General features: G+C 44.0%; 1 protein-coding gene across 2 annotated transcripts in view; it reads right to left on the bottom strand.

Annotated features, from left to right (window-relative positions):
* LOC110531885 (recombination signal binding protein for immunoglobulin kappa J region b) overlaps nucleotides 1-13209 on the bottom strand; it is a 98471-nt gene that overhangs the window by 5814 nt on the left and 79448 nt on the right. For both annotated transcript variants that reach the window (XM_036987791.2, XM_090184076.1), the window contains 7 exons: nucleotides 11719-11884; nucleotides 11194-11368; nucleotides 8473-8610; nucleotides 8184-8296; nucleotides 7779-7919; nucleotides 7049-7204; nucleotides 6727-6830 (listed from right to left, as the gene is read on the bottom strand). In XM_036987791.2, the coding sequence (XP_036843686.2) occupies nucleotides 6727-6830; nucleotides 7049-7204; nucleotides 7779-7919; nucleotides 8184-8296; nucleotides 8473-8610; nucleotides 11194-11368; nucleotides 11719-11884 (993 nt within the window). The remainder of the gene's footprint in view (nucleotides 1-6726; nucleotides 6831-7048; nucleotides 7205-7778; nucleotides 7920-8183; nucleotides 8297-8472; nucleotides 8611-11193; nucleotides 11369-11718; nucleotides 11885-13209) is intronic.

Here is a 13209-nt window from a genome sequence, read left to right as displayed (position 1 = left end):
CAGTGCAGTAATATCTAACAAGTGATCTAACAATTCCCCAACAACTACCTAATGCACACAAATCTAAAAGGGTGAATGAGAATATGAAGATATAAATATATGGATGAGCGATTGCAGAGTGGCATAGGCAAGGTGCATAAGATGGTATAAAATACAGTATATACATATGATATGAGTAATGTCGGACATGTAAACATTATTCAAGTGGCATTATATAAAGTGGCATTGTTTAGTGACTCGTGATCCATTTGTTAAAGTTGCCAGTGATTGGGTTTCCATGTAGGCAGCAGCCTCTGAGTTTGTGATTGCTGTTAGCAGTCTGATGGCCTTGAGATAGAAGCTGTTCTTCAGTCTTTCGGTCCCAGCTTTGATGCACCTATTCTGACCTCGCCTTCTGGATGGTAGCGGTGTGAACAGGCAGTGGCTCGGGTGGTTGTTGTCTTTGGTTACCTTTTTTTCCTTCCTGTGACATCGAGTGCTATAGGTGTCATGGAGGGCAGGTAGTTTGCCCCCGGTGATGCGCTGTCCAGACCGCACCGCCCTCTGGAGAGCCTTGCGGTTGAGGGCGGAGCAGTTGCCGTACCAGGCGGTGATACAGCCTATTTCCATTTTCTCCACTGCTGTCCCTTTGATGTGAATAGGGAGGTGCGATAGTCCAAGATCATCTCCTTTGTTTTATTGACGTTGAGTGAGAGGTTGTTTTCCTGAAACCACACTCCGAGTGCCCTCACCTCCTCATTGCAGCCTGTCTCATCGTTGTTGGTAATCAAGCCAACGACTGTTGTCATCTGAAAACTTGATGATTGAGTTGGAGGCGTGCATGGCCACTCAGTCATGGGTGAAAAGGGAGTACAGGAGGGGACTGAGCATGCACCCTTGTGGGGCCCCAGTGTTGGGGGTCAGAGGTGGAGATGTTGTTTCCTACCTTCACCAACTGGGGGCAGCCCGTCAGAAAGTCCAGGACCAAATTGCACAGGCGGGGTTGAGGCCTCCACTTTGATGATGAGCTTGGAGGGCACTATGGTGTTGAATGCTGAGCTGTACTCAATGAACAGCATTCTTACATAGGTATTCTTCTTGTCCAGATGGGATAGGGCAGTGTGCAATGTGATGGCGATTGCATCGTCTGTGGACCTGTTAGGGCGGAATGCAAACTGAAGTGGGTCTAGGGTGACAGGTAAGGTGGAGGTGATATGATCCTTGACTAGTCTCTCAAAGCACTTCATGATGACAGAATGGGGTGATAGTCATTCAGTTCAGTTATCTTTGCCTTTTTGGGCATAGGAACCATGGTAGCCATCTTGAAGCATGTGGGTGTTAACTCGAAATGACACAAAGACAAGGTTCCAGTTTAACAAAGTTTACTATACCGTATGAACACCCACAAAGGTAGCCATTACACTCAAGGCCAGGTCCATCAAAGACTTCCTGCTTCCTTGACTGAGCGATAGCCCCATAATAACAGAAATATAGGGATACATAAAACAATAACTTAACAGTCTCCCCCTTTTCTTTAAAGACAAATAAAACATCAACAACATAATTAAATGTCCAAGTATTAATCAAATTCCTTACTACAAATGGGTTGTGTGTCAGTTTTTATTTGTATTACTCAAGCTGCCACTTTCCATTACCGAGAGCCTGTAGGGGCACAAGACTGGATGCTCCTTTTAAGTCAGACAGTCAGCAAGCTGTTCCTTTGTGGTTGACCACAGTCCGCTGGATTCTCTGTGCTTGAATAAGTTCCTTGATGCTGAGTCTTTTCTCTGTGACAGACTTGGTTGACTTCACAGCATCAACTAATAAGTAGTTGTAAGTGACACAAACTACAGGTAGAAAGTGTTGTTTTGTCTCACCAGTGGTAAGCTCTGAGAACAGAGTTGCAAGAAAGATAGCATTGTCAATTCCATCCCCAAGAATAAGGGTTTCTCCAGCAAGTCCGCTTCGGACAACCCTTCTGATCCTTTTTGACTGCCAACAGATAGGTGAGAATCTTCCTCCTTCACCCATTAACACGATTAGATGTCCACCTTGTGTGCCTCCATCTGTAAGGTTCCCTAGCGAAGCATCACTGAAGACAACTAGTTTCAAAGAGTCATCTTTTCCAACATGCTGAAACTTTAAAGTCACTTGTTGTCATTTCAGTTTACGAACAACTTTGTTCGCCTCATGGATGTTTTTTACAGTGGCGTGTTTTGTGTTAGATGCCAAGTTGCAACCATCAAACATTACATCAGGTCTACTCTGTCTATCAACCCATAAAATGTGTCCTATCTTTGACATCAATTGATCAGCTTCAATTCCACAGAGAGGGGAATTCCTTTGTACGGCTCTTGAAGGATCCATGTGGATGGGTTGAAGAGTCTTGATATAGTTCTCCTGTTGCATCAGTACTGTTCCAGCAACTGTAATTAACTCTATGCCAACATAACAAAAATGATCATGCTCCTCTCGGCCGACCTAGAAAACAGTTTTGAGGTGTGGAATCACAGTTGTAGCAAAGGTCTGTGAGCCACCCCAGATAGTCAGTAACATGACAGGCACGTACTCCAGTCACATTGCAGTCTTGATCAAGCCAATAGAAGACTGCAGGATCCACTTGTGATATTTTTCCACCTGTATTCAGAATTGTAACCTTGACTTTGTTGTACCAGTAGAGTGATGCATCTGCCAGTCCATACACACACAGAGGTCAGATGTGAATGTCCCTTGACAGCCCTGCAAAAATGCAGATTTGATGTCTATGGAATTAAGTTTCCATTTTTTTCTGGCAACTGACTCTGAGGCGCATGTCGGTGAGTCTTTTGGGAGTTCTTTAGCAGACAGCTCCTCAAAACCTCTAGCCACTAGACGTGCTTTAGACACTATTCCAGTTAAGGATTCTTTAAGGGTACCTTGTTGAGACACATTTTTGACCAATGTCTTTGACTTCCTCAAACACTCCATTTTTCCTCCAATTACTGAGCTCATCTAGTTTAGCTGAGTCAAATTGATTTTATTTATTTGACCTTTATTTAACTAGGCAAGTCAGTTAAGAACAAATTCTTATTTTCAATGACGGCCTAGGAACAGTGGGTTGTTCAGGGGCAGAACGACAGATTTGTACCTTGTACCTTGGGGATTTGAACTTGCAACCTCCCGGTTACTAGTCCAACGCTCTAACCACTAGGCTACAAGTACATCATCATTTTGAATGGCATTCTGTTTTTCTTGCAATCTTGAGTGATGCACCCTGACAATGATGCCTCCGTGCCTCACAAATATCACCACACCATTTTGACCAATGACTACTCCCGGTCCTTTCCACTCTTGATAGTCAACTCGTTTGTAGTACACATCGCTTCCAGTTTCGTAGTTCTCATCATCATTATTCCCTGAACTGCTGAGTAACTTCTGAAGTCTGTCAACTGTAGCATGTCTGAACTGTTTGTGAAGCTTTAACAATACTTTGTGTTTTTCTTTTGTTTTCATGTTCTCTGTGACTGTCAGAATCTCTGTGTCAGTCAGAATCTCATTTTTGCATGGACTCTGATGTCTTTGTCCAAAATGTTTACACAATAGTGGCCTGAGGTAGTAAGTTCAAGAGTCACTGGTTGTTTAAACATCACTGCCTTGTCATTTTTTTATGTCTAGTACAGCCCCTGCCTTCTTGAGGGAAGCTTCGCTTAATAGTAAGGGGATATCTGTAGGGACCACCTCTGTTTCAATGTGACAGTCTGACCAATGTTTGCTGGTATCTTATCTTTTGGTAGAATGGACAATTCTCCCATCTCCAAATGTGAAAGCTCTGTTGCTTGGTGTGTCAATCATATTGTGTACTTCTTTCATATTTAGTTCACTGACATAGCTATCAAGCCATTTTGCACCACACACTGTCCGTGTGCATGCAGTATCAATTACAGCAGATCCTAAGGATTCAACTATAAACATCTCAGTATCAGAAGCAGATTCATTTTAAAACAGTGTGATATTACACTGCTTTATCTCTGTGTTTGCATTTTCCTCTGTTAGTTTAACTTGTTCATTTTTATGAGGACAGTCTTTAACCCAATGGTAAGTGCTTTGACAAATAGCACATTTTGATCTCCTTTCATATTTGTCCAGTGGATTTGTGCCGGGAAATGGCGCCCGCTTCTGGTTGTCTTGAGAATGTGACTTGTTGGCACCTTTTCTCTGCTGCTCAGTGTAATATGCTGCGTCACTCACTTGCATTCCATCTGTTATTGGTGCGACAGACGTCTTTTCACCAAATATTATTTTTAGCGCCGACTTAGATGCAAAAGTCAGCACAGTACAAGCAGTCAAAGCCAACTGTTTCTCCCTACCATCTAGACACGCAGTATCTAGCAACTTGAAGGCTAACACTGCATCCGGGAGAACCATGTCTCTACCATCCAGACAGACAGTATCTAGCAACTTGAAGGCTAACACTGCATCCGGGAGAACCATGTCTCTACCATCCAGACAGACAGTATCTAGCAACTTGAAGGCTAACACTGCATCCGGGAGAACCATGTCTCTACCATCCAGACAGACAGTATCTAGCAACTTGAAGGCTAACACTGCATCCGGGAGAACCATGTCTCTACCATCCAGACAGACAGTATCTAGCAACTTGAAGGCTAACACTGCATCCGGGAGAACCATGTCTCTACCATCCAGACAGACAGTATCTAGCAACTTGAAGGCTAACACTGCATCCGGGAGAACCATGTCTCTACCATCCAGACAGACAGTATCTAGCAACTTGAAGGCTAACACTGCATCCGGGAGAACCATGTCTCTACCATCCAGACAGACAGTATCTAGCAACTTGAAAGCTAACACTGCATCCGGGAGAACCATGTCTCTACCATCCAGACAGACAGTATCTAGCAACTTGAAGGCTAACACTGCATCCGGGAGAACCATGTCTCTACCATCCAGACAGACAGTATCTAGCAACTTGAAGGCTAACACTGCATCCGGGAGAACCATGTCTCTACCATCCAGACAGACAGTATCTAGCAACTTGAAAGCTAACACTGCATCCGGGAGAACCATGTCGTACTTGCGCATCTTATTGTACCTCTGTTCGAAATCAATGATGTAGTCCGCCATTGCAACCAAAATATTTCTCGTAACACTGTCAAAGTTTGAATATGCCCCGTAGGCACGGCCTTTCTCTTCTTTAAGAAATACAGAATCCAGTGCTCTGATCAAAGTTCCCATTCCATCATCCTTGTTCAAATCCTCAACGGCTATATCCAGTGCTGTATCTCTCGCTCTTCCCTCCAGCGACAAAACCACCGCAAGTGCTTGCTTTTTCGCGTCCAGATTAGAAACGCGTGTCCAGATTCCAAGTTCATTTTTCAAACTTTCGTACAACCTCTTCTCGTCGAAGCGAGGTGGCACATTGTAGTTATTATCCATCCTCTGCTACCAATGTTAACTCGAAATGACACAACGACAAGGTTCCAGTTTAACAAAGTTCACTATACCGTATGAACACCCACAAAGGTAGCCATTACACTCAAGGCCAGGTCCATCAACGACTAGACTTCCTGCGCATGCGCACTCTTGACTGAGCGATAGCCCCGTAATAACATAAATATAGGGATACATAAAACAAGAACTTAACAGTGGGGACAGCAAACTGGGATAGGGAGCGATTGAATATGTCCGTATGCACACCAACCAGCTGGTATGCGCATGCTCTGAGGACGTGGCTAGGGATGCCGTCTGGGCCAGCAGCCTTGCGAGGGTTAACACGTTTAAATGTTTTACTCACGTCGGCCATGGAGAAGGCGCAGTTCTTGTTAGCGGGCCACGACAGTGGCACTCTATTATCTTCAAAGGGTGCAAAGAAGGTGTTTAGTTTGTCTGGACGCAAGACGTCGGTGTCCGTGACGTGGCTGGTTTTCTTTTTGTAGTCTGTGATTTCCTGTAGACCCTGCCACATATGTCTCGTGTCTGAGCCGTTGAATTGCGACTCCGCTTTGTCCCTGTACCGGCATTTTGCTTGTTTGATTGCCTTGCGGAGGGAATAACTACACTGTTCATATTCAGCCGCGTTCCCAGACATCTTTCCATGGTTAAATGCAGTGGTTTGCGCTTTCAGTTCAGAATGCCGCCTTCCATCCATGGTTTCTGGTTAGAGTAGGTTTTAATAGTCACAGTGGGTACATCTCCAATGCACTTCCTTATAAATTCACTCGCCAAGTCAGCGTATAGGTCGATGTTATTCTCTTAGGCTGCCTGGAACATTTCCCAGTCCATGTGATCAAAACAATCTTGAAGCGTGGATTCCAAATGGTCAGACCAGCGTTGAATGGTTCTAGTCACTGGTACATCCTGTTTGAGTTTCTACCTAGAAGACGGTTTGTGCAAGATGGCGTCGTGGTCGGATTTGCCAAAGGGGGGGTGGGGGAGGGCTTTGTATGCATCGCAGAAGTTAGAGTAGCAGTGGTCGAGTGTATTACCCCACACATAGTGCAATCAATATGCTGATATAATTTAGGTAGCCTTGTCTCAAATGTATATACTGCATAGTTTCCTAAGGACTCGAAGCGAGGCGACCATCTTTGTCGGCGCCATCCTTAGCATCTTCAGTTGGACTTCATTTGAAGTGTTTCTGAAATCCCGGTTGGCTGGAAAAGCTGGACATTTGGAGAAAGTTACCGGAATTTTGCAACCCTAGTATTGAGATAGCCCAAACTTGAAAGGAGCAGGGAGGTGTGTCGGTACCTGTACATGGTCTCTGCCTCGACGTCTCCAAACCAGACCCTCAGGTTTGGAGTGAAGTTCTGTCCCGTCAGCTCCAGCATGGCCACGTCCCCACCACCGTTTAGCTTCACAAACACACAAATACAACAAGTCTAAATGTTTATGTCTTGTTGGCGGAGGAAGAGATGGAGATGGAATGGCGTAAAGGGTCTAAAGGACGTGTGTGTACAAATATTTTTGGAGCACTGCGAGAGGAACGAATAGTTGTTTATGATAGGAATGGAGTGTGTGTGCAACCGTGTGTGTGTCTGTCTGTCTATGTGTGTGTGTGTCCCTTTCTAACCTGTAAACTCTCGACCACAGGCACGGGGGTGACAGGCGAGTGGACGGGGCCCATGCCCTCGTAGAAGGTGTACTCAGCCTTGTCCGTGCTGATGATTGTCCAGGACGCTCCGTCGTTGATCATCTCTTTGTTTGGTTCCTTTGGGCATGGAGTGGCCTGGGGGGAGGCAGACACACACACACACATACACGTCAAAGGGAGCCAGTAGCGCTTGATCGTAAGATGTAGATAAGTAGATGAATATAGATGTGTTTGTTATGACTGTCGCTGTATCCTGGGTAAGTTGTTGTCTCTATGGTGATCTCTGATGTAGAGTTAGATTGAGAGAGAACACCTAAGCGAGGGACATATTACGTGTCACCTTAACATTATATTAACTCAGTTAGAGGATGAGGATCACTCTAAATCGGTCATCTCCCCAAGATGGAATCACAAGGCAATAAAAATCGTAGAAAAACCAAGGCTGTGACCTATTCAAGCAACGGGAACCAGCACAGAGCACCGACAAGCTTTGTCCTCCATTTCTAGGTGGGATCTGACTAACAAATGTTCAATTTGAAGATTGCAAATCTGTCATTATCATAGAAATTAACTAAATGGTCACTATCCAGGAAGACGTTTCCTAAAAAGGTAATTCTGATTGTTTAACAGCAAGTATGTGGTCAAAATTATGGCGAATGGTAGATATGTAGTTTGAGTAGAAGGTATTGGGAGGAAGTGTCTCACTCACTTGAAACTGGATGATCCTCTCTTGGGAAAGGCACAGGTACATGCGCTCTGTGTCCTTCAGGTAGAAGGCACACTTGTGGAGCTGGGAGACGGGGTCGTCTGCATCCAGCAGGGCCGTCTGCTTGTCCACTTTACGGATGATCTGACCCACACAGAGAGGATGGTGTTTAGTTGTCGAGGCAGAAGCGTACAAATCACATCAAGACATTAACTGGCAACTTTAGTTCATGTGCGGGTGTGTGTGTGTTTGTCAGTAATAACGACAGAAAGAGAGATAATTTGACATGCATAAAGACAAAATATATAAAATACAACAACAACAAAAAAGAGTTATGTGACATGAATTGAAAGAGGTGGGGGGGGGGGGGGGGGCGAGAAACCAAAGTAAAAAAGTGGTGTGTAGTACCAGTCGTGGCAGGGCCATCCCGGTGACAGAGCAGACCAGTTTGACCGTCTGTCCGTAGTGGATATAGCCATCTCTCACAGTGAACTCCTCTCCTTCAGACTCCTCGTCATCCACTGGGAAACACAACCCATAAGATACGGTCACACAACATTTCATTCAGGCTACGGTAAATGTATGTGTGTATATGAGAGAGCGTATAGGATTGATTAAGAATTGAGTGGGTGTGTGTGTGAGAAATGTGAGAATACAGGTATGGGCGCGTGCTTGCGCGTGTGTGTATGAGACTCACACAGGTGGATGTAGAAGGCACCCCATTGCTGGGAGCTGGCATGAAAGTTTCCCCCCTCCACATGTAGGTAGCGCGTGCTGACCGTCTGGGACCGCAACCGGTTGAACAGGGCCACCTTGGTCCCCGATGCAATACACACTGCAGTAGGAGAGACACACAGAGAGAGAGATAAAGAGACCACACTAAAATGGAACAACCCCAAAACATGTCCCCATCACCGCAAGACGAAATGACTGGGCGATAAGAAGTGTGATTAGAGGGCAGAAAACAGCCGCAAAACAAACACTACAGGTATTTGACAATATTGAACATTGGGTCATTTTCATGCCTCGGTTGTCATCTGTTTTTTTTTCTTCTCCTTTTTCTGTTGCGCCCTCTGAAGAGCAATAACGGCATTGTGAAGGGTAGAGATCAGCATTTGTTAGAGTACTTCAAAAGATGCCTCCTTCCTTCCTCCCTTGACGTAATCACTAATGTACAATGATAAGATAGTGAACGATGTATATTGGAACCCTCAATTTCACCTAACAGAGTCATGTTAGATTAATGGTAACCTCAATGAGGGGAGGAGGGAAGGATGCCTTTTCAAAGCATTTGAGCAGGGCCTTATGAGTGATATTGACATGTAGATTGTGTTTGTATAGCAGACCTGCGTATTTGATTTTTTGTTATTTAAATAAGTATTACCGGCATATGAGTATTTTCAAATAATGTTTCCCAAATTTTATATGAAAGTATTTCCTAATAATTTCCTATATATAGCCTGCTATTTAAAACTACAGTCGTGGCCAAACGTTTTGAGAATGACAAATATTAATTTCCAAAGTTTGCTGCTTCAGTGTCTTTAGATATTTTTGTCAAATGTTACTATGGAATACTGAAGTATAATTACAAGCATTTCATAAGTATCAAAGGCTTTTATTGACAATTACATGAAGTTGATACAAAGAGTCAATATTTGCAGTGCTGACCCTTCTTTTTCAAGACCTCTGCAATCCACCCTGGCATGCTGTCAATTAACTTCTGGGCCACATCCTGACTGATGGCAGCCCATTCTTGCATAATCAATGCTTGGAGTTTGTCAGAATTTGTGGGTTTTTGTTTGTCCACCTGCCTCTTGAGGATTGACCACAAGTTCTCAATGGGATTAAGGTCTGGGGAGTTTCCTGGCCATGTACCCAAAATATCAATGTTTTGTTCCCCGAGCCACTTAGTTGTCACTTTTGCCTTATGACAAGGTGCTCCATCACGCTGGAAAAGGCATTGATCATCACCAAACTGTTCCTGGATGGTTGGGAGAAGTTGCTCTCGGAGGATGTGTAAAATTGTGAGTGAGCCCACTCCCTTGGCTGAGAAGCAACCCCACACATGAATGGTCTCAGGATGCTTTACTGTTGGCATGACACAGGACTGATGGTAGCACTTTTCCTGGAGAGAAGTGGCTTCTTTGATGCCCTTCATGACACCAGGCCATCCTACAAAAGTCTTTGCCTCACTGTGCGTGCAGATGCACTCACACCTGCCTGCTGCCATTCCTGAGCGAGCTCTGTACTGGTGGTGCCCCGATCCCGCAGCTGAATCAACTTTAGGAGACGGTCCTGGCGCTTGCTGGACATTCTTGGGCGCCCTGAAGCCTTCTTCACAACAATTGAACTGCTCTCCTTGAAGTTCTTGATGATCCGACAAATGGTTGATTTAGGTGCAATCTTACTGGCAGCAATATCCTTGCCTGTGAAGCCCTTTTTGTGCAAAGCAATGATGACGGCACGTGTTTCCTTGCAGGTAACCATGGTTGACAGAGGAAGAACAATGATTCCAAGCACCACCCTCACTTTGAAGCTTCCAGTCTGTTATTCAAACTCAATCAGCATGACAGAGTGATCTGTGTTAACGAGAGAATCACTGACATGATGTCAGCTGGTCCTTTTGTGGCAGGGCTGAAATGCAGTGGATATGTTTTTGGGGGATTCAGTTCATTTGCATGGCAAAGAGGGACTTAATTGCAATTAATCTGATCCCTCTTCATTACATTCTGGAGTATATGCAAATTGCCATCATACAAACTGAGGCAGCAGACTTTGTGATAATTTATATTTGTGTCATTTTCAAAAGTTTTGGCCACGACTGTACAGTGAACAGAAATATAAATGCAAGTGCTGAGGAGTATTTCTGTCTGTAATAAAGCACTTTTGTGGGGAGAAAATAATTCTGATTGGCTGGGCCTGCCTCCCCAGTGGGTGGTACTGGCTGCCAAGTAGGTGGGCCTATTCCCTCCCAGGCCCACCCATGGCTGTACCCCTGCCCAGTCATGTGAAATCCATAGATTAGGGCCTAATTTATTTATCTCAGTTGACTAAATTCATTATATGAACTGTAACTCAGTAAAATCTTTGAAATTGTTGCATTTATATTTTTGTTCAGTATATTTTCAAATACTTATTCCTAAAACGCACTATTTCAAATTCCAAACAGACCTGGGTTCAAATGCATGGGAGTATTTCAATATGTGTATTTGATAATACACTTGTCTGTGTTTTTGATTATTTTCAAATAAATGCCAATACTTTCCAAGTGTATTTCCAAATACGTTCTAATATACATGTTTCCAAAGAAATGTCTTTGAAAGTCATTTAAATACTCTAAATAGTATTTGAACCCAGCCCTGGTTCGTAAAGTGTAGTGTGTGTGTGTGCGTCCGCCTGTGTGTTGTGTGTGACTCACGATCTGCATTCTTCAGGGACTGCTTCTTTTTGGAGGGCTTGGAGATTACTTTGATTCTCTTGCTGAGGAAGACGCCAATGTCTGTGCTGTTGCCGTAAAACATCTTGACGGACAGCATGAAGTGCTTTCTCTTGTCGGAGTCTGATATGTACAAGGTTTTGGCTGTGCAATAGTTCTGAGGGGGAGGGATGGAGAGGGAGTAGAAAGATGGGCTTATTTAGGAATGGCAGGCACCGGTTAGTATTTGCTTTGGTGTGTGTGTGTGTGTGTGTGTGTGTGTGTGAGATTAAGCAACGGTTGTCAGATAGTGCGAGGCACTGTTTTGAGCGTGTGTCTATTTGAGTGTGTGTGTGACATAGATACTATTTGTTATTATTATGAAATAATTATAGACAGAAGGTGAGAAACAAAGAGTAATAGTGTCATGTGTGTGAGCATGTGAACGAGAGAGGGGGGGTGAGAGGTTGAGAGGAAGGAAGTGAGAGAGTAAAAGTGAAGGAAAGAATTGTGTGTGCTGCACCCTACCTTTCCCTCTAGGTTGAGTTGCTGCATCTCTTGGTCAGAGTTTCCTATCCCTATGAATGCACAGGGCTGAGACTCCTGCTCCGAGCAGCCGTCTCTCTCCATTTGCTCCTTCTTTTTCTTCCAGCCAGAGCCCATCAGGTACACACACGGGGGAGGACAGAAGAACCTGCACGCACACAAAACCATCAGTATAATTGAACTACACACCACTGCCCAGGCTTCACACACACACCAAATTATTAATATGATGACTTTACGCAGACATAACGGAACAGCCTAGACATTTTTTTCCATGTTTCACTTTCTGCCACTAGATGGCGCTGTGGTATCAAAATACAGTGCATTGCACTGGGAATAAAGTGTCAGTCGATTTCTTTGCGTGACAGACAACTTGGCAAAACATCTACTTAAATCCTGTAAAACTTTGTTTAATTCAAGGGGGGGGGGGGGGTGAAATGTTATTACAATAACCCATTTGGCGAGCTGTAATCTGACAAGAACTTGCATTTTAGCCAGTACCTCAGCCTATCAGCAAGACAGGTCAGGAGAAAAATAGAGATGCCAAAAACAACACTTTTACTAGTTTGCTATTGAATTTAATTTATTTTGGGTAACAGACATATAAAACAAAATGTACAATGTGGACCCAGAGGATATCACTTGAAAGTATTAATTACAACGCTCGTTTTCAAAGTGGTCCTCGGCGGCATCTTATAAAGTCATGTCACTTCAGAAAAAAATTATAATAAATTCCCCTATTTTATTTTAAAGAAATCCCCCATACTTAGTTTAGATGACTCTTCAACCAAACCAAAGTGCTTTATTTGTAGGAGCTTGTGAGGAAAAGAGGAAAGTCGGCAGCCTATGTTGCTCTCGATATGACTTTGTCAAATGAGACTGTGTGTCTCGTCTGATGAGGTGAGTGACACATAACACGAGTCTGTGTGAGAGTGATGTCTACTTTCAACTCCTACAACAGAGAAGAGAAAAAAGGAGATGGAGCTTTCGGAGGAAAACCCCTGTGAATACAAGCACGCAGGCAAAATACACACACGCAACTCCTTCATGCTCAGAGCTCCTTTGTGTATCAACACACACACTGTGAACACACACAGCTATGCCATGTATTGGACAGGTCTTCCTTATACAGAGGGACACACACACACCCAGTGAGCTGACCCCAAAAATCGGTTTGGTCTGTTGAGAATCAAACCCTAACTCACAAATGTGTGTGTGTGACTATATGATTGTGTAACAGTGATCATCCACGCAACACCAGCATACACTTCTCATGTTGGAAGTTGGACCTGTTCCAGTGAGTGAACCACAGGGACTAAACAGATGCATTACAGTCGAGTCAAACTGTAGAGACTAAGTAAATAACTCCAATAGTTCATGAATAAGTGGTAAAATGTCCTGTATATTAGGCTTTGTGACCGATTATGAAAACTGGAATGACTGGAGGTCTGATGTATCCCTGGGTGCATTGCT

Source organism: Oncorhynchus mykiss, chromosome 9, assembly GCF_057628025.1.
Source record: "Oncorhynchus mykiss isolate SJ-2025 chromosome 9, ASM5762802v1, whole genome shotgun sequence".
Taxonomy (NCBI): domain Eukaryota; kingdom Metazoa; phylum Chordata; class Actinopteri; order Salmoniformes; family Salmonidae; genus Oncorhynchus; species Oncorhynchus mykiss.
The sequence above is the reverse complement of the archived record's forward strand: the minus strand, read 5'-3'. Positions and strand labels throughout refer to the sequence as shown.